Genomic DNA, 23198 nt, shown 5'->3' with positions numbered 1-23198 from the left:
CACAAAGGCAGGGCCACTATGTTTTTCATGAAATGTAGCATAACAAAGGTCAGAATCCTTTTTGTTTGTTTGTTTGTTTTTTTTTCCAAAATAAGCCCAGACCATTAAACAAGTTAAACTCCAACAAATAAGTCTTCTCCAACAGCGAGAAAAACTGTACAGTTACTCAAAGCTGATTCTGCCGGTGGGGCTGGGAATAGAAGGGAGAGTGAAATCATGGTGGAGGGGCAGGGGCTGGGGAGGGTCGGGAGTGGATCAGGGTCCTGCCCATCAGAGTGGGGCCGCCTGCGTCCTGCACACTCTGCTGACAGGTGGGGGGAGGGGGGCAGCTCTTGCCTCCCACTGTGTGTGGGGGTGTCCCTCACCACCTCCCAGGGCCAGGCAGACCCAGCTCACCCTGATGGGTAGTGAACAAGACAGGACTGGCTGGGAGGAGGTGAGGGTCTCTAAGAGGGACACCCTGCTGATTCCAAAACGAGGTGGCCCCTGTCCATCCCACTTCCCCGGGCTAGGAGAGGATTGGAGAAGCCCTGGGAGTTGGAGGGGAATGAGCAAAGGCACAGAAACATGAGGGGCCAGGGTGGGGGACTTGCATAGGTTGATGAGTGTGCAAGAGGTACATAAATAAACCTGACACCCTACCCAGCCCGGCACTGGGAGAGGAGGTGGGGACCTAGAGCAGGTCCCCAGGGCCACCCCACCCCATGGCTTCCTCCCCCTCCCTGGGCTCAGAGTTGAGGGAGGTCCAGACCAGGAGAGCAGAGGCAAGAAGGTCTGGGGAATGGGTGAGTGCAGGGAGGGTGGTGGTTTTAAAATTTTTTTTTTTTTTGGTTTTTTTTTTCCCAACATTTTGTATCTTTAATAACATACACAATGGTTACCAGCCATATTCATAACAAAAGTTATTCATAAAATGTATCTAAAAATAACATTTTTTCCTTTTCGGTGTGAAAAGCTTGAGAATGTCCCAGTGGGGGCGAGGGTGGGTTGAGGGGGACAGGGGGTTGGAATAGAGGACCCTGGCTTCCCTACAGCCTGAACCCCCAAATCCCCCCCCCTCCACCTGGGCCCCAGCACAACCCCTCAGGAGGAACAGGGATCGGAGGGTCTGTATGACTCTGGGGCTGGGACGAATCTCTGGCTTATGATATAGTGTTCCACTTAAGTGAGGTCATGACAGAATGGGGGGTGGGGGTGGGGTAAGGGTGAAAGAAAAGGGGATGGGGGTGGGGAAAGAAACCAAAAACCATCCCCTTTCCCTTATTCCTTACCCCCAAGTCTTTCAGCAACCAGACCTGGGAGTGGAGAAGGGTTTGTGTCGGTGGGGGAAGGAGACGTTAAGGCAACAGACTTCCTGACCTCACTGGCTGCCCTGGCTCCCAGCCTTCAACCTCCGCATCTGGGGAGCCAGGGCTGGGGGCAAGTGGGGAAGGGCTAGAGGGGTCTGGAGGAGAGGGCTCTGCCCTCTCCTCTCGTAAAATTCAGGCTCCCCCTGCCACTTTCTTGGCTCAGAGAGAGGCCTGGGGATTCTAAAAATGAGAGGGAATGATCAGAGAGAAAAACCGTTAAGAACTATATAAATATGTATCTTAAATAGGCCTAAGAAATTAATTGCAGAGAACCTCTGATAAACAGGGCAAAAGGAGGTGAGTGAGAGGAGAGTGGCTCCTGTCCTCGGGGAATGATGGGAATGGGGAAGGAGAAGAAGGCGGCAAGGAGGTGAGGGGGGCGGGGGGCAGGGGGCGGGGGAGGGAGAGAGAGAGAGAGAGACAGAGCGCGCGAAGACAGACACGCTCCTCTCCTCACCCGCCTTTATCTCTGCAGCTCCTCTCAAATCACGTTCAGGAGAGCAGATTATCTACCTCACTCATCTCTCCCCAAATGTCAGATGGTTCTGAGCAGGCCCCACAAGACAGTGGGTCAGTGAGTCTCTGAGGGAGACTGTTTCTTGGGAGGGGCAGGTGGCCGGCAGTCTGGAGGAGGCAGGGGTGGGACGGGGCCAGGTGGGGGATGAAGGAGGGAAGGAGGGGGCAGGCAGGCTGGCCAGTCCCTGCCCCCTTTACCCTGGCTGCCCCCTACCTCCCTGGGCCTCAGCAGAGATCCCTCGACGGGCCTGGGAGTGAGCAAGGCGTGTGCCAATGTTAAACAAAAGTTAAAAGGGTGAGAGAGTAGAAAAATATTAGAATGTATAGCTGAGCCAGCCCACCCTCTCGCTGTCGCAGAGAAGCCCGTTGGGGGTTGGCCCCCGCCCGCCGCCCGGGGAGCCTATGGGTGCGCTGGGCTGTGGGTCCTGTCAGATGGTGGAGGTTTTGTCTGTCCCATCTGTGGTAAGAAAGGGAGGAAGGGAGGAAGGTCAGGAGCTGGCGGGAGGCCCAAGAAAAGGTACTCAGGTAGCCTGTCATCCCAGTCAGGCCCTCCCTGGAGTCCGGCCTCCCCTGGGGACCCCTCAGGATGACTCTGAGTTGCTCAGTTCAGAGGTGGAGACGCTGGTGGGTAGGTGGGAGCTGGGTCAGGGAAAGAGGAAATGCTCACCACCCAAGGCGTGTTCTGTCATGCTCAGACACAGAGACTCCAGAGTGGGATTGATCTCCAGGTCAGGCCCAGGGACCGGGCAGTCTGGGTGGGAGAGAGGAGAATGGAAGCAGTAAGGACTGGACTGGGGTGAAAGGTAGTCACGAAGACAAAGGCTGGCATGAGGGAGAGGCTGAGGGGAACGAGAGGGAAAGGGAAGGAGGGAGGGAAAGTAAAGGCAAGAGACAGAGACACAGAGAATGTAAGACATGCACACACTTGGATGGAAGGTATGACTGGGCAGAGTTGAAGGACAGACAGGCCTGGGAGTGCCACTAAGCAGGCAGAGGTGATGATGGCAAGGGCAGAGGCTTGGCAACACAGAGAAAGGCTGACAGGAGGTAATGTAAAGCTGGGGGAGCTGCTTGGAGGCCACGACTATTCTGGACACACTACACGTTCCCTTGGGCACAGTGAGGGCACCTGCCCTGAGCACTGGGCAGCCCCGTGCTCCCTGACTGATGACTTGCTCTGTACTTGGTGCAGAAGCTTAATTAGAACCCTTCCCTCCCACCTGGACTCGCTCCTCTGGCAGGATGCTGTTGGGGAAGGCCTAGCAGGCAGGGCAAATCTGGACAGCAGCCATGGGGGCTGGTCTTCATACAGTCTCTCAAAGGGCCTCCTGTTCTGGCACCTGGGCAAGAGCCCACTAGATCCCTGGGCAGACCTGACACCACCCACTGCTTAAAACCCTTCCTGGGCTCCTCACTGCTTCAGGAGGAACTCTTGAGCTTTTTACCTAGGTTTAGAAGACCCTGCTCTTTCGCGCTCCAGCCTCACCTCTCATGACCTCCCCTCTGAACCCATGAGCCATGTCAGACCATCTAACTGTCTCTCCTTAATAAAAAAAAGTTTTGACCTTGGGCAAATCACCTCTCTGAGGCTCAGATTCATTACTAATAAGATGGGAATAGTATCAGTGCCTTCACATGTGCAGTTGGGAGGATTTCATTCAACAGTGCAGGAAAGCTGTCTGACACACAGTCTAGCACACGGCATACTGGTGAAAAGAACTGTTCTCATTTTTTATTCCTGTAATTCATCCATCTAGTCATTTAATATCATTTACAGATGCCTACCACGTGCCAAGCCCTGTGCTAGGATGAACAGGACAAATGGGGTCTCCTGCCTCCCACAGATGGCAGTTCGCATAATCTCATAAAGAATCCCTATTGATTTGGCTATTTGTGACATGAAGAGTTTAGGGTCACAGGCAAATCTAAGCTCTCTCTAGAGGCAGCCCTTTCCAAACAAGCCTTATCTGCTTCTGCAGCCTCATTGCCCAGCAGCAGGCCTGGCACAGGGAATCACCCCTGACTTACTGAGCAAGGCAGGGCTAGCGCTTCTCTAACCTCCCTTTTGCCCACTTTGCCCTCATTCTAATCTCCCATCTCTAGGCTGATCTGTGAGCAGAGGGGAAGACAGCCCTTCCACCCTTTAGTGTAGAACCCGTTCCAAGAGCTGAAGTCTACTGGTTCCTGCTTGGTCACCTGGCTCCTGAAAGAATGCCAGTGGACTGATAGGCAGGACTCCCTTCTATAGACACCTGGCTGCTGTGACTGTCTCATCCCCTCCACCCTTCCACACTGAGTACTTAATGATTCTCGAAGAAGACGGGGACGGAGACCAGTATGAACACTAAGATTATGACACAGGGAGGGAGAGAGATAGAGATGGGGGTGGGGTGGGAATAAGGAGTGAGAGAAGATGACAGGGAGGGGGGAGAAAGACAGACAGAAAGACAGAGAGACAGAACACATGCAAGGGATAGTGTGTACAAGACCCAGAAGAGAAAAGAAAGGCCAGCTAAGGGTGCTGTTGAGGTCGAGTCCTAAGGGTGGGCACTGTACCTGGAGGGAACATGAGAATGGCCTGGGGGGACGAGTGGACCGGGAGCGAGTGGGTCCGCTGCACAGAGCTGCGGCTCTGGCTGGGCATGCTGTTGCTGCCTCCAGGGTTGGCGAACCACAGGTTCTGCATGTGGCATGGGAGAGAGAAAGCAGTGGGTGAGCGGGGAAGAGGCCCAGACCCAGGAGTGGTGGAGCTGGCAGAGTCGTCCCCTCCCCTCTATGCTGGGCCCAGACACAAAGATATGGACACATATCTCAGGCACCACCACCCCAACCCCAGAAGTGCCAGGTCCTTTGCTTCCAGCTGGCTCACCTGTCGGCCCTGGCCCCCAAGGCTGGGGCTGGTGAGGGCATGTCGAGGGGAGATGCCCCCAATGCCCGAGGGGCTCAGAAGGCCCATTCTGCCAGGCGGAAGGGCCCGGGGAGGCATTGGGAACTGCCGCTGGGTCCGCCGGGCCACCCCCATCCCCACAGAGCCAGCTATGGGGAGTGAGTTGGAGCCGAATGCCCAGCTGTGAGAGAGCAGAAGGCAGGGTGTCAGTTTAGGTGGATGGGGCCCATCTGTTCACCTCTTCCTCACACCCCCCCGCAGCCCCCATGGGTGGACAGAACACAGATCTGCTCTGAGCAGGGATTCCCTGTCCAAGTCCCTGCCCTGTACATTGTCTCCTCCTGCCCCAAGGGTACTCCCAGGATGGAGATGGGGAGTGTACGAAGGTTTCCTCAAGTCCACTCGAAGTAGTTCTCCGAACTTCAGTTCTCAAGCGCAATATTTCTGTTGTTTGTCTGGCGTGAGAAGGGACTTCAGAGCCCTCTGCACACAGGTGAGGAGAACAAGGGACAGGCAAGGGGCCAGCTATGGGGACATGTGCTGGTTTTGCCAGCTCAGCACTCTATTCTAATGCAAAATCAGGGACCACCTGATTTTCTTATGGCAAAGTCCTCACTGGGTGACTTATATAAAGACACCCAGTTACTGAATGAGTATAACAGGATTCCCAGCCCAGAACGCAATCACCCCTCTAAGCACTATCTTTCAACCAGCGAGGGCCTAGGGAGGGAAGTCCCTGTGCCCTGGCCGCCCGCCTACCCTTTCTGCTGCCGGTAGTTCTGCATCTCTAGTGCGGCTTTGCGCGGGAAGGTCCGGAGGAGCTTCAGCACTTGCTGTTTCCAGGACAGCAGCCGTTTCTTCTGCGTTTCCGTGAAAGCCTAGAATTAGGGGGGTGAAAGGGGTGTGTGTGCTTCTTTCACATTTGCCTTCCATCCATTTGCTCAAATATTTATCAACTGCCTGTGCTGGTCAATGCTGGGACACAGAGGTGACCTGTGCTCACGGAGCTTACAGTTTAGTTGGGGAGAAGATACACACGCATTCATAACAGTGATAAATGCTGTGAGGGAGAAGCACAGGAGGCACAAGAAACCTGATGTTATGAGGGGCTGGTCAAGGCATCCCTGAGATACAGACGTATCAACTGAGATCTGAGGGGCCAGCAGATGGGAGGGGGATTTACTCCCCAGAGGATTATGTACTAAGGCTCTAAGAATGAGCACTCAGGGGCATCTACTGAACCCAACACTGGGAAGGATGAGGGCTGGAGAGGTGGGCAGGTGCCAGTCAGGCAGGGCCCTATTGGCTATATAAGGAATGTTGGTCCTGAGAGTGATGGGGCAGCCTTTCCCTTCTTGGGACCCCTAGACAAGGCCTCACCTCATGAGTCAGGCACTTTTCGATGAGCTGGAGGTAACTGGTGATGTTCTCCTCGTCTGGTCGGGACACCAGCAGCTGGGTGCACACTTGGGGACATGGGAAAGGGCAGGAGGTTAGCTACCAGCACGCCCTCTGCCATGTTCCAGCTTCCCTGGCCCAGCTGGGTGGCACAGAAGGTGGGTCAGGAAATTCATGCTGGGTGAGCACTAGCTATGTGCCAAGCACTGTACCTGGCTTATCACGAGGATATATAAAGTGCCCACCATAGTGCCTGGCATAAAGCAGATGTGAAGTCAATGACCCCTTTTCTCCTTTTTAAGTCTTGCAACAGTCTCATCAATGTAGGCATTTTTAGCCTGAGGCTCAGAGAGGTTGAGTCACTTGTCCCAGGCCACACAGCTAAAAGAACTTAGACCTGGGACCTCCCTGGTGGTGCAGTAGTTAAGAACCCGCCTGCCAATGCAGGGGACACGGGTTCGAGCCCTGGTCCGGGAAGATCCCACAGGCCGCGGAGCAACTAAGCCCGTGCGCCACAACTACTGGAGCCCGCGACCTAGAGCCCGTGCTCTGCAACAAGAGAAGCCACCGTAACGAGAAGCCCATGCACCGAAATGGAAGAGTAGCCGCCGCTCGCCACAACTAGAGAAAGCCCGTGCGCAGCAATGAAGACCCAATGCAGCCAAAAATAAATAAATAAATAAATTTATAAAAAAAAAGGAAAACAAACTTATTAAAAAAACAACTTAAACCCAAGTGTAAAGTTGCCTACACTGTGGTGCCTTAGGAAAAGGCGAGCCCATTAAGAGCTTCACCATACCCATCCCGTGGACTTCAGTCCCCTCTGAAAGAACCAACGGATTCGCCTTATCTGTTCACTCTTTACTGTATGCAGTTTCCACTGACACAATACACAATGTCCCATCTTCTGCTCAGGCTGGAGACACTTTGAGGGTAAGGGCTGTCTCCCACCATCAGCCTGGACGCACCCGAGGGCAGGGGCCCTGTCATCTCAGTCTTAGCCACTCTCTGTAGTGCTCTAATCCCCAGAGTGCTTTGAAAAGTTTTGCTTCCATCATTTAAATTGGATTTGACCTTTGATGCCTGGGTTCACTTGGCACCCTGCCCCAGAATTTCCTGCTGGGCCCTGGGTGGTCTCACCTTTGCCCATCACCCGTGTAAACTGACTGGGGATGTCTCCATCAGCGACGGGAGCCGGGGCTGGCTCACTGCCATCAGTGGGAGCTGGAGCTGGTGGAGGGGGGTAGCCCTCTGCAGCTGGAGGGTCCTTGGCCTCACTGCCCTTGTCTGTGCCAGGGTGAGCCAGGGGAGGCTCTGCACCTGGCAGCGGCGGCTCCCCCCGGCCCCCGTCCTTGGCAGTAGAGGTGGTAGCGGTGGCGGCGGCAGCCACAGTGGCCTGGAGGACACTGTAGGCCTTGATGGGGGTGATGATGATCTGCTGCAGCTCCTGCAGAGCGTTTCGCAGATTCCCGCCTTCCAGCACATCCTGAGTGGGGAAGACACAGCCTAGGTCACATGCCAACCCCCAGAACTACGTAGAATGACTATACATGTGGGGTCAAACAGTCCTTGCAGAGAGCTGGTGGTACCCTGGGTTCCAGCACACAGAGAAGGCAGGTAAGGGCACTGCCAGAGCATACACACACACACATGCACAAACACACACATTTGTACATACACATTCCCTCTTCCCCCACTCAAGGTAGAGTCCCACGGAGCTTAGAAGGTGGGGCCTCAGGGTCCCACCGAGGATGGAACCAGATTCAGACCCAGAGATCTGGACTAAGACACTGAAGGGGGGCAAAAACCAGAAGGTAAGTGGCAGGGAAAGGGAAAAAGGGATGCAAATCAAGGCAGATGTGTAAGGAGAGTGAGCGGATAAGAAACAACTGGAAAGAGAGATCATGCACACAGGGGAGACACTCTGCTCTATCAGAAAGAGCTGTTAGAAATGGAAGAGTAAAATGGAAGAGAGGGGCCGAGTCAACAAACAAGATTCTGGAGACACAGGCCAGGACAGACAGGGAGGAGAGCCTCTTAGCTTAGCCATAGCAAGTGAGCCCTGTGATCCGACCTGCACTTGGTCCCTGGACCCTGGTTCCCTAGGGCTGGGGAGGTCCCGAGGTGGGGGCCACACGGGCAGCAAGGCTGACCCACAGACTTCAGCCACTAGCACCACTGGGTAGCCAGTTGGCCTTGGATGGGGATACCAGGTCCTCACCTTCTCCAGGGATTTGAGGACACTCTGCCTCTCGCGCAGCTTCTGGATGCTCAGGGCTATCTTGTGGCGGGCACCTTTGGTGACATTCTGCGGTAGGGCAGAAGGGGATAGGAAGCTGGAAATGGGAGGCTGAGGTACTCAAGGTGCCCCAACAAGGCCCAAAGAGACAGAGGAGGCTCGGGCTGCAAGGGTAATGTCAAAATGGTACTGCCCCCAACCCCGCCCTGATGGTCCCCTCGGCTTCACCTGAGACTCCAAGTGCTGCTCAGTCAGTGTCATCATCTCCTCATAGCTCATCTGTGAGAAGAGGGCCGCGTACTTGTGCAAGCGGAGGCTCTTAAGCCACGAGGGCACATCTGTGGAAAAGAAGGGAGGGCCTAAGATCAGGAATCTGGCCCTGGTGACAGCTGTGGGGAAGGACCAGGCATAAATCATAGTATGCAGCCTTAAAAGCTGTAGAAAATTGGAAGGAGGTAGGGAGAAGCCAAGGGTCCATAAGCTACCTTCTTCTGTCCAGCCAGACCCTTCCAGGTGGCCTTCCCTGGTCAGAACACCCGATCTTCCTGAGTTGCTGGGTTGGATGTGTACTAGGACGACCTCTGATGTCTTTAAAAGTATTCCTGGAACCTCTATTCCATCAGTTACCTCTGTGTCCTGGCTTTCTTGTCAGACTGGTGTGCCTGAGGGCAGGGGCTTTTCCCCCATCAGACTGGGACCTGTGGGGGTCCCTCTGCTCAGTCTTAAGCCCTAAGGGCAGGGCCTGTACACTCTCCTCAGACCTGTCCCCTTCTCGGGGGTGGAGGTGGGGAGAGGAAGAATTGGGTGGGGAGGGACAGGACAGGTGGGGAGGCAGCTACAAGCTCTCTTCTGTCCTTGTAAGTTCTGCGGAAGCCTCTTGAGGAGGGTCTTAGTGCTACTCTCCCCCATTGTACCTTTCATGCCACTGCCGTCCTCCTGAAAAGTGTTCCGGCTGGAGCCCTGCTCCTCCGTCTGCTCGCTGCCAGAGGAGGCCACGCTGCTCTGGGGCGAGAGGGGTGCGTGGTCGGGCGTGGTGAAAGCAGCCCGGGCCCCAAGCTCCTCTGGACTCGGCCACTCACCAGGGGCCTGGGGGCTCGTGGGGATGAGCGACATGGAGCGCTTCAGCGGGCTGGGGTGGATTTGGCAGGGGAGACCTGGCCGGAGCGGGAGAGAGGCAAGAGGTCAGGCTTGGGGATCTGACCACAGGAGACCGTGCCCCCCTGGTCAGTGCCAGGGATGGCAGCTCAGCCCTGGAATCCAACAAGAGGAAGGGACCCTGGGGTCTGAGGGGAACCACCTACCAGGTACTGCTGGTTCCCTCATTCCTCCACCCCCCAATCCATCAGCAAGCTCTCAGCCACTTCTCTGAACCGCTCCACTTCCTCTGCTAGCACCCTGGGCCAAGTCACTGGCGTCCCTAGCTGGAATTACTGTCACAACCTCCTCGCCGGTTTCTTGCCTTCATCCTTGTCCCCTACAGTCTAGTCAACTCACAGCAGCCACACTGATCCTTCTTAAAAATGCAAATCTGACCCAGTCAGTCCCCGATTAAATCTTACCTGTAGCTTCCCTTCACACTGAGAATAAAATTCAAACTCTTCCCCCAACACCTACAAGGCCCTGCAGGATCTGGGCCCTGCACACCCCTGACTTCTCATCTCCCATGACTCACCCCTTTGGTTCAAGTTCTTCTAGCCTTTGCTGCACCCCCGCCCCAATTTGTTCCTGGAACATTCAAGCTTGTTCCAGCCTCAGGACTTCTGTGCTTGATCGCCCTTCTTGTTCTCCTGATCTTAGCAGCTGGCTCCCCCAGGTCTCATCTCAAACAATCACCTCTTCTGAGGCTTTCCCTGAACCCTCAGTCAGCAGTAGCTGTCCCCCACCAACCCCCTATCATATCACTCTGTCTTATCTTTCTTACAGCACCTATCACAGCTTGAAATGACCTTATCTAGTTATTTGTTCACTTATTAACTGTACGCCCCTCCTACAGGACCTGTGACAGCAGGGCCCTGTCCTGTCTTAAACGTCATTGTATCCTCAGTAATTACAATGGGGCCTCGACGAGAGGAGGTTCTTCACAACTACTTGCAAAGTAAGTGAATGAAGTACATGAACTGCTTCCTCAACATCTCTGTTATTGGGCTTCACCACCTCCCAAAGATTTTTCCTATACTGAGCCCAAATCAGGGTGAATCCAGGCCCTCATCCACAGGATGTTTCGCATCCTCCATCCATCCCATTCCTGAGATAGGAAAAAGGATCCAACTTGATTTTTAACCATTCTAAGGACAGGGCAGGTTCCCATGAGCTTCCAGACCTTTACACGTGCTATTCCCTCCCCCTAGCTCACCGCTCGTCCACCCTTATCTGCCAGCCACTTCAGCCTTCACTCCTGGCTCAAATGTTCCCTCTTCTGTGACTCCTTCCTCTGCGTTCCCTGGGCCCCTGTGCTGCTACCTCAAGTCCAGCACTTACTGCTCCCTTCACTAGCCTGCCTCACACTGGACTCTGGGCTTCTGCAGGATGGCAGCAAGCCTGTCCAATCATTTCTGTACCTCCAGGTCAGGGCAAGATACACAGGAATTTTCAAAGTTTCACTAAGTCCAAAAGGAGGGCACCCACCATCCTAAGGGTGCTAAGGGGGCCTCTGAGCTTGACACAGGAAATCTAGAAGTATCCCAAGTCAAAAAAGAAAAGGAAACAAAGCCAAAAAGCCTCACCCTGGGTAGGTGAGAACATCAAGGCCTGGGGAACTGAAGTCCTTTGCCCCAGTTCCCACAAAGAGTTGAGAGGCAGAGACAGAAGAACCCCAGCCTTGATTCTGATGGAAAGGCTGGGGTTCCTGCCAGTGCTACACTGACACCCAGCCTCAGAAGGACAACCAGCCTGGTACAGGCCCCCAAAGCACCTTCCCTCATCTGTGACAGTTATCTATGCTCCTAGCCAGAAGTCACCTGAGGGAGAGGGCAGTGCATTGATCCCACCCACTAAGGCTAGCCTCCTCCCCCTATCTGTGACTTCTGGGGTTCTCTGCAAGGGGCTCCTCCAAGCCTCTGGACTCCTAGAAGATGTCACCCTCTGGGCCCTGGGGGGTGCTGGGTAACCCTTAACACAGGCCTTTTTTTTTGCCTGTCTTGGTGTTCCTGGCTTCCTCCTTCCTCCCTTCGCAACCAAGAAGCGGGCAGGCGAGGCTGAGAGGACTGGAAATTATCCTGATTGGAACGATTGTGCAGTTCCTGAGGAGCCCTTTTTGGACCCACACTGGGGTGGAGGCTGGCCACAGCATGAGAACCATAAAAACAGGAATGCCGGCCAGACATCCAGGGCCTCACACTCTCCAAGAAGCCCTGGCCTGTCCTTGGCAGCACCCCAAACCCACCCTGCCTGCCCTTACAGGCCAATCCTTGCTCCCCACTCAAAAATAGTTTAATGGCTTCCTGTTTCCTGCAACTGCTTGAAATTGAAATTGAAAAGCTTCATCCTAGCCTTCAAGGCCCCCTCTGAATGTGGCCCTAACATACTGAGATCTGACAGTCAAGACAGACCTGCGTTCAAATTCTGGCTCTGCCATCTATTAACTTCATGATCCTGGGCAAGTCACTTCATCTTCCCCCTCTGTCTCCACTTCCATGTGAAGTCTTTGGCACAGGGTAAACATGAATATTTGCTACTGCTATTACTCATTTACTGCTTGCACTTCTCCATCCTAGCCAGACCTGTCTGCATACTGTCCCCTCCAATTTGACACCCCTATACCTCCAATTCATGCTGTGCCCTCTATCTGGAATGCCCAATTCCTCTTCTGGTTCAAATCCCCTATTCAACATTGTTCCAGCTTGGTCCTCTAAAGCTGCTGTCCCCATCGTGGGGAGGAAGGAATGTATGGGCACCCTGCATGGGTGACCCCTCCCCTTGATAAGCATCTTCGGGAGGGTCACTTTTAGGTGGGGGCAGTGTAGCACAGTAATAAAGAATATGAGCTGAGGAGCCAGACTGCCTGGATTTAAATTCTGGCTACACCACCTCGGGCAAGTGACTCTTCTGTGACTCAGCCAATGAATTTATAAGTATAAACTTCTCAGAACAGCTCTTGGCAAAGACTGAACGCTGAATATATTTTAGCTAGAATTATGATTATTAATATACCCTCCCAACCTGGACCCAGAAACTGTCATGCTCTGAGACTAGAAAACAAGGTCCAAGACACTTTGGGTTGCTAGAGCTCCCGAAGTGCCCTTCTACCCCTCTATCTTCCCTGATTCTTGCCAGCATCTGGGAAGGAGGCAGGTGACCAGGATATCCATATTCAGCTGGGGAAGAAAGAGGCTCAGGGGTAACTGATATGTACCAGGTGCCACACAGTTGGGCAATGAAGACCCAGGGTTCACCCCACCCACTGGCACAGGTAACATTTCACCGCCACCCTCTCCTGGCCTGCTTTAACCAGTGCCTGCAAAAAGGGGCCGGCCACCTTGAGGTTAAATTTGGAAACTTCTTGCTTTCAGTCAGGTCCTGTCACCTCATCAATCCTTGGAAATGCCATTCTCCCTTATACTGTTCATTTCAACTAGTATTTCAAAAACTCACTGGAATACCAGCTCCTCCTGTTCACCCCAGCCTCTGGGGGTGCTTACTAAGAGACCACTTAGTTGAAGGATGGCACAGCGGTCAGAGGCAAGCTCTGGTATCAGACTGCCTGGGTCTAAACCCTGGCCAGTTCCACCACTTGTTCTGTGACCTTGAATACAAGACTTCGTCTCTTTGAGTCTCAGCGCCTTCATCTGCAGAATGGGGCTAATAATATTGTTGTGATGAGGATTAAACGAGATCATGCCCGAAAAGTGCTTATAAAAAAGTATCTAGCACACAGTCAATGCTCAACAATGTTACCTACTATTACTAATGCCTTGCAGCATGAGTTACATCTTATATGAACAGGCTTACAAACATACATTTCTCAGAAATGAGTCTGTAAGCTGGAGCCAGATACAAAAATCCAGAATGTCTGGGCTGGAAAGGACCTCAAATTATGATGGTCTATAACTGAAGTCAGGCAGTTATCACACATGCCCAAAGTGGGATGGTAGGGGCAGAGGCCGACTGGGACACATGTGCAGGGTCTGAAGGCGGTGACCAATATTCAACACCATCTTACCGTTGCCACCAGGAATACAGGCCTTGAGTTGCCAGATCTTTTGACTTTTCAAGAGAAGCTGAAAATCCGGATTTTTAGGAGAAAATTCCCAATTCCTTACATCACCAAATTTATTTAAAAACATAACAAAACAAAAACCAAAGTTTTGTTGAGTTTGAGCTCAATAAAACATGTCTGCAGGTCAGGAATGGCTCTGGCAATGCCAGTTCACAACCTCTGCACTGTCTCATAAAGCTGAGGCCCAGAGAGGTTATGTGACTTGCCCAGGGACACAGAGCGAGTGAAGAGAGAGCCCGGTCCGACCCTTTTCAAGTAGGCATGGCCTCCCGGACTCCCACCTCCTCACCTGCATTTGCGTTGCTCCCAATACTGTTGATGGCTGGCGGCACTGAGCTGGGTGGGTGGAAGGGCACGTGTCCATTTTCCCGGGGTGGCTTGTCCTGCCAGCCTGGTCCTGCCTCCCCAGGGCCCAGCTCTGCAGGGCCACCCCACTCATCCGAGCCCTGGCGTGAGTGGTAGGTGGGCTCAGGCCGGGTGCGGAAGCTGCTAGCTAGCCGCTCTTCCAAGTGACTCAGCCAGAGGGCCAGCGCATTGCGGTCCTCCAGCGTGGTGGCCGGGTGGATGAGGGCATAGGAGAGCAGCTGGCGGCTCTCCTCGATGAAGGCATTGCTCTCAATCGAGTAGGCCAGCACTTTCTGCAGCAGCCTCATGTACTCCGACTTGGCCTCTGTGTTGCCTGGCTGAAGCAGGGGTAGGTGGGACAGCAGGAGGGACACCACCTTCTCTTTGGACTCCTGCTGCCACTGGCTGACGATGGCTGCAGAGGGGACAAGAGGGAATGTCAGGGGAGCCAGGGTGGGGGACTCCCATAAAACCAGGAGAGGTGCCTATAGCCTGCTCCCTCAGCTCCAATCTCATTTCCCTTCTCCTTTCATGACTTCGACCTTGTCCCTCACACAGGTGATATCTAACACACTCAGCCTGCTTCCAGAGTAATTTTTTTTCTGGTTCCATCACTCCCACTCTCAGAAACCTGCTATGACTCCTAATAAGCCAAACTTGCTACTTTGGAATCTGAGCCCCTCCTGCTGCCCCCAGGCCTGCTCTTCTTGCTGTATCCCCACTCTTTATCTTCATGGCCTGTACCTGCTTTCCCCTGACTATCAAAACAGTCTCTTTCCTGACTTGGAGGACAATGGAATACAGTGGTTAAAAGCTTGGGCTCAGGAATTCCCTGGCAGTCCAGTGGTTAGGACTCTGCACTTCCACTGCAGGGGGCAGAGGTTCAATCCCTGGTCTGGAAACTAAGATCCCACATGCCACATGGCTTGGCCAAAAAAAAAAAAAAAAAAAAAGCTTGGGCTCTGGAATCAGATGGTCTGGACTCCCCAACTCACTAGCTGGACCTCTGTCACCTGAACCTCACAGAGCACTGATTTCCTCACCTGAAAAATTCTGAAGATAATTACAGTACCCAATTCACAGTGTTGCTCTGAGATTCAAGGAGTTAATAAAGAATGGAAAGTGGCCTGGCATATAGAACATAGTTAATAAATGCTTACTGTTGCTTTTTAAACTGGACTCAGCCTCCAGATTCTCCCCTTCCAACTCATCCCATACACCCAGATGGAGTGATCTTCCTAAAGCACACCAGGATATCATGTTCCTGACCAGGAGCGTATAATGGCAACCAGCACCAATGGACTCAAGTTCAAGAGTTCCTAGCCCAACATCACCTTCATTTCCAGGGCACTCCCCCACCTCCTATTCCTCCAGATAAAGACTTGGTTTAGGATATCCCCATCCTCCCTGGGGCTCTCTCCATGCCATATTCATCCAAGCTTCCATACTCAGGCTGAGATTCAAGGCTTTAGCCTGCAACAGTCTCCTTCCTCCTATCCAAATTCTAAGTCTTTTAGGGATTGCCTACATCTGCCCTTCTCCAGGAAGCCTTCTGTGGCTACTCCACGCCCTGGTGATCTGGTGTCTCCTTCCCATCCCATCGTCTGAGGGCCTGTTTGTCCTGTGAAGATGAGTGAGGCTTCCTCTCTCTACCCAGAAGTGAGCTCCCCAAGAATAAGGCCCCAAGCTAGCCACATAAAGGAGGCCTCGGTACTCCCTCGTGGTCCAGTGGGTAAAACTCCACGCTCCCAATGCAGGGGGCCCGGGTTCGATCCCTGGTCGGGGAACTAGATCCCACACGCATGCCGCAACTAAGGGCCTGAATGCTGCAACTAAAGGTTCCTCATGCCGCAACTAAGACCTGACACAGCATGAATGAATGAATGAATAAATAAATATTAAAAAAAAAAAAGGAGGTCTCAGGAAGGAACTGTTACAGGACTGACTGTCCTCCTTGAAAACCTTGTTACCACTTCCATGACTAGCTCAATGGAGTGGAGGATGGCAGGTAATGCTGATGGGGCAAGGGAAAGGGACAAAGTATACTAATACTTGAGAAAAGAGACAATGATCAAAGACTGGAACCAACTCTGCCCTCACTCTTGGGCAACTGAGGTCATATCTATAGCCACGGTAATGATTTTCAAATACCTAACACGGAAGTTCTGAGAGTTGAGTTACTGGGATATTGGTGAGGTCTTGGAAAGGGACAAAGGAGCTGGTTCTAACCTAACAGAGCTAGGACCCCAGAGGGGTGGGTGATGAAAAAGAACAGGCAGTGATGTGGCTTATGTCCCTCCTCTCCTACTTACTGATGTAAATGTGATCACTTCACTGAGCTCTACTTTCTCTATCTGTAAAGTGGGGCTCACAATCATTCCTACCTGGCATGGTTGCTATGAGTTAAGACCAAAGCACAAAGCAGGGCACAAAGTAAGTCCTCAGTAAACATCAGCTGTCATTTCTAACACCATGGTTATTATATCTTACAGGGGCTCCTTCCTTTTGAATACCCACAGAGATTCTCAAGGCATAAGCCAACTCCCGGACCAGGAAACAGAGAGGCTGGGAATGGGCATGTATAGAAGGAGGGCCTCAGAATTCTAGCCATCTGGATTTCAAGTGAGCCCTGATCTGGATCCCTCTGCCTCTGATGGTGTCTCAACCCAACTTCCTTAAGGCTTAATATTCCAAGGACCTCTGGTCTTCTCTGGCCACACTACAGACCGGACACCTGGCCACTGGGAGCCTCGCATAAAAACCTGAGAAATACCTTTTTCACACATTTCTTTCCCTTAATGACCTGTCTGGAAATCTATGGCTTGGGAATTCACATAACTAATTCTTACATTTGTAGCTCTAAGAAAATGAAACACATACACCTCTCAACTCCTGGCCATGTAAGTGCACATTTTCTTGCCTGGGCCTCTCTGCCCCAAGCTTCCTAGAGAACCCCTGTTAAAGTGCTCAAGGGTTCATCCATTTTATTCAGAGTCATGTTATGCCCACAGTACTCGCCAAAACAGAACGAAGAGTAATACTACACAATAATAGTAATAATGGATATTTACTGACCATTTACTCTGAGCCAGACACATGCTAAGAACATGACCGTCTTTCATCCTCACCTCAACTCTTGTTCTAGCATCCCCATCTTGTAGATGAGAAAATACATTTGGGAAGGTGACGTCCAAGGTGACAGAGCCAAGATCTGAACCCAGGTCTCTCTGCCTCGAGAACTGGGAGGAACTTTTACCCACAACCCTCTACTATCTCTCCAATGCCGCATATCTTCTTCTTCCCCCTGTCCCTGGCTTTCCAGATCCCTTTCAGGACCTGCCACACAAGGCTAGGAAACCTCATCCCCTCCATCCATCTTCTCCTGAACTAGCTCCCCATGACCATGAAGCTATCTCTTACGTCAGCTCCATATCTAAAGATCTTTCCAAGGTGGGATAAGCCTTCCTGACTTCAGGGAGCCTTCACCTTTTGAGCTCTCCCACCTCCATCTGGCACTGGATCACATGGGAGGGACCTCCCTGGTACTCCATTTCCCTGACTTAGTCCCTGAGTTTTCAGTTTTTGATGAGAAGGAAGAAGAAATATAGTGATTGAAGATTAGGGACAGAAAGTTAAGGACTTGCATCCCAGCTGTGTGGTACAGTTGCCTGGGCAATATGCCTCCTCCTCTGTAAAAGAGGGATTACAGGGCTGCTGAGAGCATTTAGGGAGACAATGAATATAAAGCACCTGACAGAGTCTGCCCATAGTAAGCACTCAGTATGTGACTCAACGATTGGTGTTTTTCTCCCTTCTCCTCCAGCAGAGTTGGCCTACCCCTTTAGCCCTACCCTGATGCTCTCAATCGCTGTTGTTTAGGCCTTGCAGGGTAGCCAGAGGCATCTGGGACAGAGAGAAGCCTTGTCTAGTCCCTCCCCCACACCAGAGTACTGCCAGGGCTAAGGGACACAGCTTCTCCTCTGGTACTGCCAGGGGACATGACAGAAGAGCCCCAAGGGTTGGGCTCAATGAAGGACCTTGTTCTACTGCAGTGAAAGGGGAGAGTGGTTTTGGAAGAATGGAGGCTGACCCTAGGGAAATGTGTGTTCATGTGTCTGTACAGTGGTGAACTGGGAAGGGTGGGCCTCCCATCACTGGAAAGCATCAGTGAGAACTGGAACTGGTCCAAGGAATCTGCACAGCCTCAGGCCCCTTGGGGGGAGCCCAGCAGGGGCTGCAGATGACGGGTAGGGATGGAACTTCTAGTTTCCTGCCCAGGGCAGAAAAGTCGGGCCCAGAGTTGAGGCACAGCAGAGACCCAATGAATACCTGCACAGCTGAACCCTGATGGTCCCCTGGAAGGTAGTGGTGTTTGTGTGTGTATAATGTGCCCTGTCTAGGATCCCTTGACCTCAGGTCTCTCTGTCTCATGTCCTAGCAGAGTATACTGAGTAAACAGTACAAGTTCAACTGGCAAACTTGCCTGGATTCAAAATCTAGCTCTGCCTCTAAGACGTAGCTCAACATAACCGTGGGCCAGTCCTTTAAACCTCTCTGAGCCTTGGTTTCCTCTTCTGTACAATGGGGGCAGTTAAAAGCCCCTATATCACAGGGTTGTTGTAAAGATTCAATGAGACCATCGTGCAAAGCACCTGATCTGTGTTAAGTGCTCCATGCATTTCAACTATTATTGTCGTTGCTGATGGTTGAAGATCTAAAGCCTACGCTATTTCGGGGCTGGAGGGAGCAATTCACACAGGAGGGCGCATCTGGGTCTCCCCCTTCAGATTCCCCACAGGGGTGGGGAATTTCATGCAGTTATTTACCGAAAACAGACACATCTCTAGTTCCTCTGAGCTAGAGGCACAACAAGCAATGATGAAATTCTGGAGGTGGGCGGAAGAGGGAGGGGACTGGGGAATGCCGTGATGTCAATGACTGCTGCTCACCAAGCTGCAAACCTGGACTCCAGAGAGGATGAGGGAGACTGCATATGAGTGCTCTCCTTGGCCAGGTGACCAGAGCTAAGTAGGTCATGACCCTGGGTGCTGGCAAGTCACAGGAGCCAAATATATCTTGGAGACTGCCATAAGAGCAAATCCATTTTTACATGCTGGGCTGTTGCAACAATCGTGGCAGCCTGAGGCACCAGCCAGAGGGGATGCATTTTGGCTCCAAACATGCCCCTCTATGCTTCATCCCATCTCACACAAACATAGGGGAGGGCAAGGGGGCTCACATTTTTGATGGATGAACTGTGTTAGTAGAGCTTGAAAGGGGAGGGTGGAGGCATTAGAGTTGAGCTTGGGTGACTCACTCACCCACAGCCCCCTCTTGACCTCGGTTTCCCCACCCAGATTCGATGAGCCAGAGAGGGCAGGGCTTAAACCTGCTGGATATGGGGACTCTGACTCAGAGGACAGGTGGAGGGAAGAAATGCAGGACATGTGGCCCAGGAAGCTATAGGACCAGGGAGGGAAGGAGATTTCAGCTTCCCCAGCCCCACCCTTCTGGTCCAAGTCAGCATGGGAAGTGGGGTGGGTTGTAGGATTACTGTAATAGCTCCAAGTAGGTAGGAAAGACTGCACTGAGAGAAGGAGCAGGGATAATGACAAGGGGAAACCTGGGGCTTCTCCTTCCCTGTTCCAGAGACCCTTGGGTGTTGCTCTTCTGTTCCCAGGTTTTATCTCAGACTCTGCTTCCATGAAACCAATGCTGGCTGCCCGGGCTGGGGGACTTCCCTACACCCTCCTAGCTGCTTGAGAGGAAGGGACAGCCCAGACCAGAGCCTCTTCCATGCCCCCCTACTCTCCACTCCCAGTAGGTCATGTGACAGTACCTTCACCACCTTCCTGGGCCCACCCAGACTCAAGTGTCAGCATCAAGACTAGTAGTTCTCCACTGGATGCACACAAGTGTCAAGTAGGGAGCTTAAAAAACACCAAAATCTCTGGAGATAGGACCGAGGCCTCAGGTTCCTTTTATAAAGTGACTCTGACATGAAGCCAGCATTGGAACCCACTCACCAAGATTGAGCTCTCTGCATTCCCTGGCCCTTTCTGAGAAGGAGATGGGTGGGTAGGCAGCTCTGACCCAAACCTGAACCCAGGGTCTCCCTGGGAGAACTGAAGGAAGTAGCAGGGTTGGATGAGTGGGACATGGAGTATAAACCCAGAAAAAGGCAGAGGATCTGCCTCACTGTTCGGCCCTCCTGGCTTGACGGGATCTGAAAAGCTGAAGAAGAGCTTCAGACCTTGTAATAGGCAACCCTTATCCAGAATTGGTAGACCAACTGAACTGAAGATTTGGTTTGTGGGGTAAGTGTGCATCTTGGTGGGAAGGAGGGACAGGTTTGCTGAGGGGCCCACCCCATAAAATACTAAGGGCTACTGATGTACTTGGAGAGTATCTAGAACAATCCCCGTACTGTCTAGTGAATCCTCAGGCCCAAGAGGGATGGGGCTGGCCCACGTCACAAAAGGTGTCAGTGGCAGAGCTTGATCTAGAACTCCTGGATGTCCTGATTCCTATTCTCGTGTCCCATGACAAATGAATCATCAGTAGAGTATCATCCCTCAAACTGCCTGGTCAGCAGGAGAACTTGGGTACCCACTACCAGGCCTATCCTCGCAGGACTCTGATTGAGTGGGTCTGGGTTGGGGGCCCAGAAATCTGGATTTTAGGTCACATTCTCCCCCATCAGGTGATTGTGATGATGCAAATTTGGGAAGCACAGTGGGATGGGAAAGCCGTAATGAACAGAGGATGCAGAGCTCCTCCAAGCCCTCCAAAAGGATGCAGGCCTCCAAGCCCAGGAAGCAGCTCCTTCCTTCACAAATAAGGCAGGGCAGCTGCTCTACCTGAGGTTGGGAGGGAGACAGGAGACACAGTCTTGGAGCCCCCATGTCTATTAGGAAGAGGCGTTCAAGGCCCCACAGGCTTTACCTCTGTGATCACTTCTCTCTCCAGTCATGCTCTGCTCTAATCCTGGCAGGCTTCCTGCTGACTCTGGAACACACCATGGCCCTCCCTCTCTTCCCTCATTTTAAGTTTTCCCTAACTCTCCACCCACCTAAGCGCCAACTTGTTTTCTTCTCACCACCTGACATAGGGCTATGGCTAAAGACCTTGATTCATATATTCATTCACTAGTCAAGTCATTCCACAGCAGTTCTCAAGGACAGGTATTAACCACAATATCTTAATGTAAACTGTCTGAGATGCGTCTCAGGCATAGAGTATACCATGGTATGAAGTGTACCATGTCTTTCAAGGGCAATGTGGTAACAACAAATACTTTAAACGTACATAACTTCAAACTAGCAGTCCCACAGAATTCTAGAAATTTATCCTAGAGATGCTTAAAGGGTACTCATTACAGCACTGCTTGTAAGACTAAGACCAAACATACCATGCAGTAGAGCCTACTGATCAAGAGGAAGAAATTTAAAGTCAAATTCCAGCTCCACCTCTGACCAGTTGTACAACCCAGGGCAAGCCACTAATCTCTGCAGACCTCAGTCTTGTTTGTAAATGGGGGAGTTATAAGACCTTCCTTACGGAACTGTTGTGAGGGTTACAAGTAATAAAGGTAAAGCACTGCTTGATACACAGGTCAGGCTCTGTTACCTTACTATTCTTACAATCAAGCAGCCATTAACAACAATGAGGTATACACGTATGTGCTGAATATGGAATGATCTTCAAGTTATACTGTTAAGTGAAAAAAGCAAATTGGTTAATATGTGCAATGTTCTGTGTGCTAAAACAATCAAAACAATGAAAAAGCTGGAGGGAGAACTTGTATGTGCTCATACATGCACAGAATATCTCATAAAACATACACAAATTGGGAACGTGGAAGTCTGGAAGGGGACCTCAATTTTTACCTTTCATATGGTTTGATTTTACCACAAATTTTGAAAACAAAAGCAAAAACTAAAAATGCTCTAATAAATAAACAGCAGTAAGCACGAGTGTGATTCTGATATATAGCCAGGATTGGCACCCAGTGCTCACCCAACTCCCTGCTCAGGGTGGGGTGGTGGGGATGTGTGACCAAGCTTCTTAAGACACTGGCCCGCCCCAAAGGAGCCCCCACGCTAGGGGCAGAGCCATACCACAACCCCAGAACCCTTGCCCTGGTGCCAGAGCAGAGGGGAACCCTCCCTGGTGGGGAGGATGGGAGAGTTGTGAAATGGCTGAGGTCTGAGCTTGCTGGAGCCAAGCTGGGTTCCCGCTGCTCACTGTCTGCGAGACAGGGACTTAAGCTGATGATTCCTGGCCCGAGGAACTGTCTTCCTCTACAGCCATGGTGCTTCTGTGAATTGTACATAAAAACTCAGAAAAATAAAGGTGACTGCTGCTAAGACGGGTAGGCCTGAGAAGAGGAAGGAAGCAGCTCTGGGGGTCCCCAAATCCCAATCCTAGCAGCCCATGCTGATTTCCTCACCTATAAAATGGAGACAACAACACTACCTTTCTCATGAGGTTGTTGTGTGGACTAAACGAGTTACTGACAATAAAAATAACAGTTAACATTTATTGAATGTTTACTACATGCCAGGCACTGTTCTCAGAGGGGTCGTAACTAACCCAGAAACACAGTTATCATCTTGATTTTAAAGATGAGGAAACCAAGGCTCAGAAAGGTGAAGTTACTTGATTATACAGCAAGTGACACAACTGGGATTTAAACCTCGACAGTCTGACTCTAGAGCCACCAAAGAACACTGTTTTCAAAGTTACTATACAAGTAAAACCAGTACTTGGCTTGTTGTAGGGACTCAATGTGAACTGTTACCCTGAGGAAGAACATGGGAAAGGTTTGGACACAGGCTACATGGGGTCCTGGGGTCCCCTCCCCAGCTAGCTTTCAGGTGCACATACTCCCCCTCTTCTTTGGCCTCCATCACTCCCACCCGTCACCTAGGTCAACACCTCTCCATCCAGCCTTGTGGAGGCCCAGAAGGCCAGAATGGCTTCAGCAGTGCCCCTTGAGATGGTTCTCTGGACTGACTCCTAGCTATACCTGGGGCCTGAGGGAGAGGTTCTAGAGAAGCCTAGCTCACCCGTCATAATGTCAACTTCGTGGGACAAAGAGCACTTCTCTACTGAGTGTTCAGAAAACTGATACGGACTATATCTAAATTCAAAACTCTCTTGAAGCTGTTTATGCCTTAGGAGCAACCTACCTTTGAGGGGATAAAGAACAGTATAAGATGACATGTGAATTTTGGAAGAGTTCTA

The 23198-nt window shown here is 51.8% G+C and overlaps 1 protein-coding gene across 3 annotated transcripts in view; it reads right to left on the bottom strand.

The window, feature by feature from the left end:
- Window positions 1–58: 58 nt before the first annotated feature.
- SAMD4B (sterile alpha motif domain containing 4B) overlaps window positions 59–23198 on the bottom strand; it is a 37146-nt gene continuing 14006 nt past the window's right edge. For 2 of the 3 annotated variants that reach the window (XM_068529041.1, XM_068529042.1), the window contains exons 4-14: window positions 13894–14364; window positions 9304–9543; window positions 8618–8727; window positions 8372–8458; window positions 7291–7636; window positions 6133–6218; window positions 5512–5630; window positions 4735–4933; window positions 4422–4545; window positions 2533–2616; window positions 59–2322 (exon numbers count right to left, since the gene is read on the bottom strand). In XM_068529041.1, the coding sequence (XP_068385142.1) occupies window positions 2294–2322; window positions 2533–2616; window positions 4422–4545; window positions 4735–4933; window positions 5512–5630; window positions 6133–6218; window positions 7291–7636; window positions 8372–8458; window positions 8618–8727; window positions 9304–9543; window positions 13894–14364 (1895 nt within the window). In that variant the 3' untranslated portion in view covers window positions 59–2293. The remainder of the gene's footprint in view (window positions 2323–2532; window positions 2617–4421; window positions 4546–4734; window positions 4934–5511; window positions 5631–6132; window positions 6219–7290; window positions 7637–8371; window positions 8459–8617; window positions 8728–9303; window positions 9544–13893; window positions 14365–23198) is intronic. The other variant, XM_068529043.1, reaches the window with a different exon arrangement.

The sequence above is a fragment of the Eschrichtius robustus genome, chromosome 19 (assembly GCF_028021215.1).
Source record: "Eschrichtius robustus isolate mEscRob2 chromosome 19, mEscRob2.pri, whole genome shotgun sequence".
In the NCBI taxonomy this organism is placed as follows: Eukaryota; Metazoa; Chordata; class Mammalia; order Artiodactyla; family Eschrichtiidae; genus Eschrichtius; species Eschrichtius robustus.
This window is presented reverse-complemented; position numbering and strand designations above follow the sequence as displayed.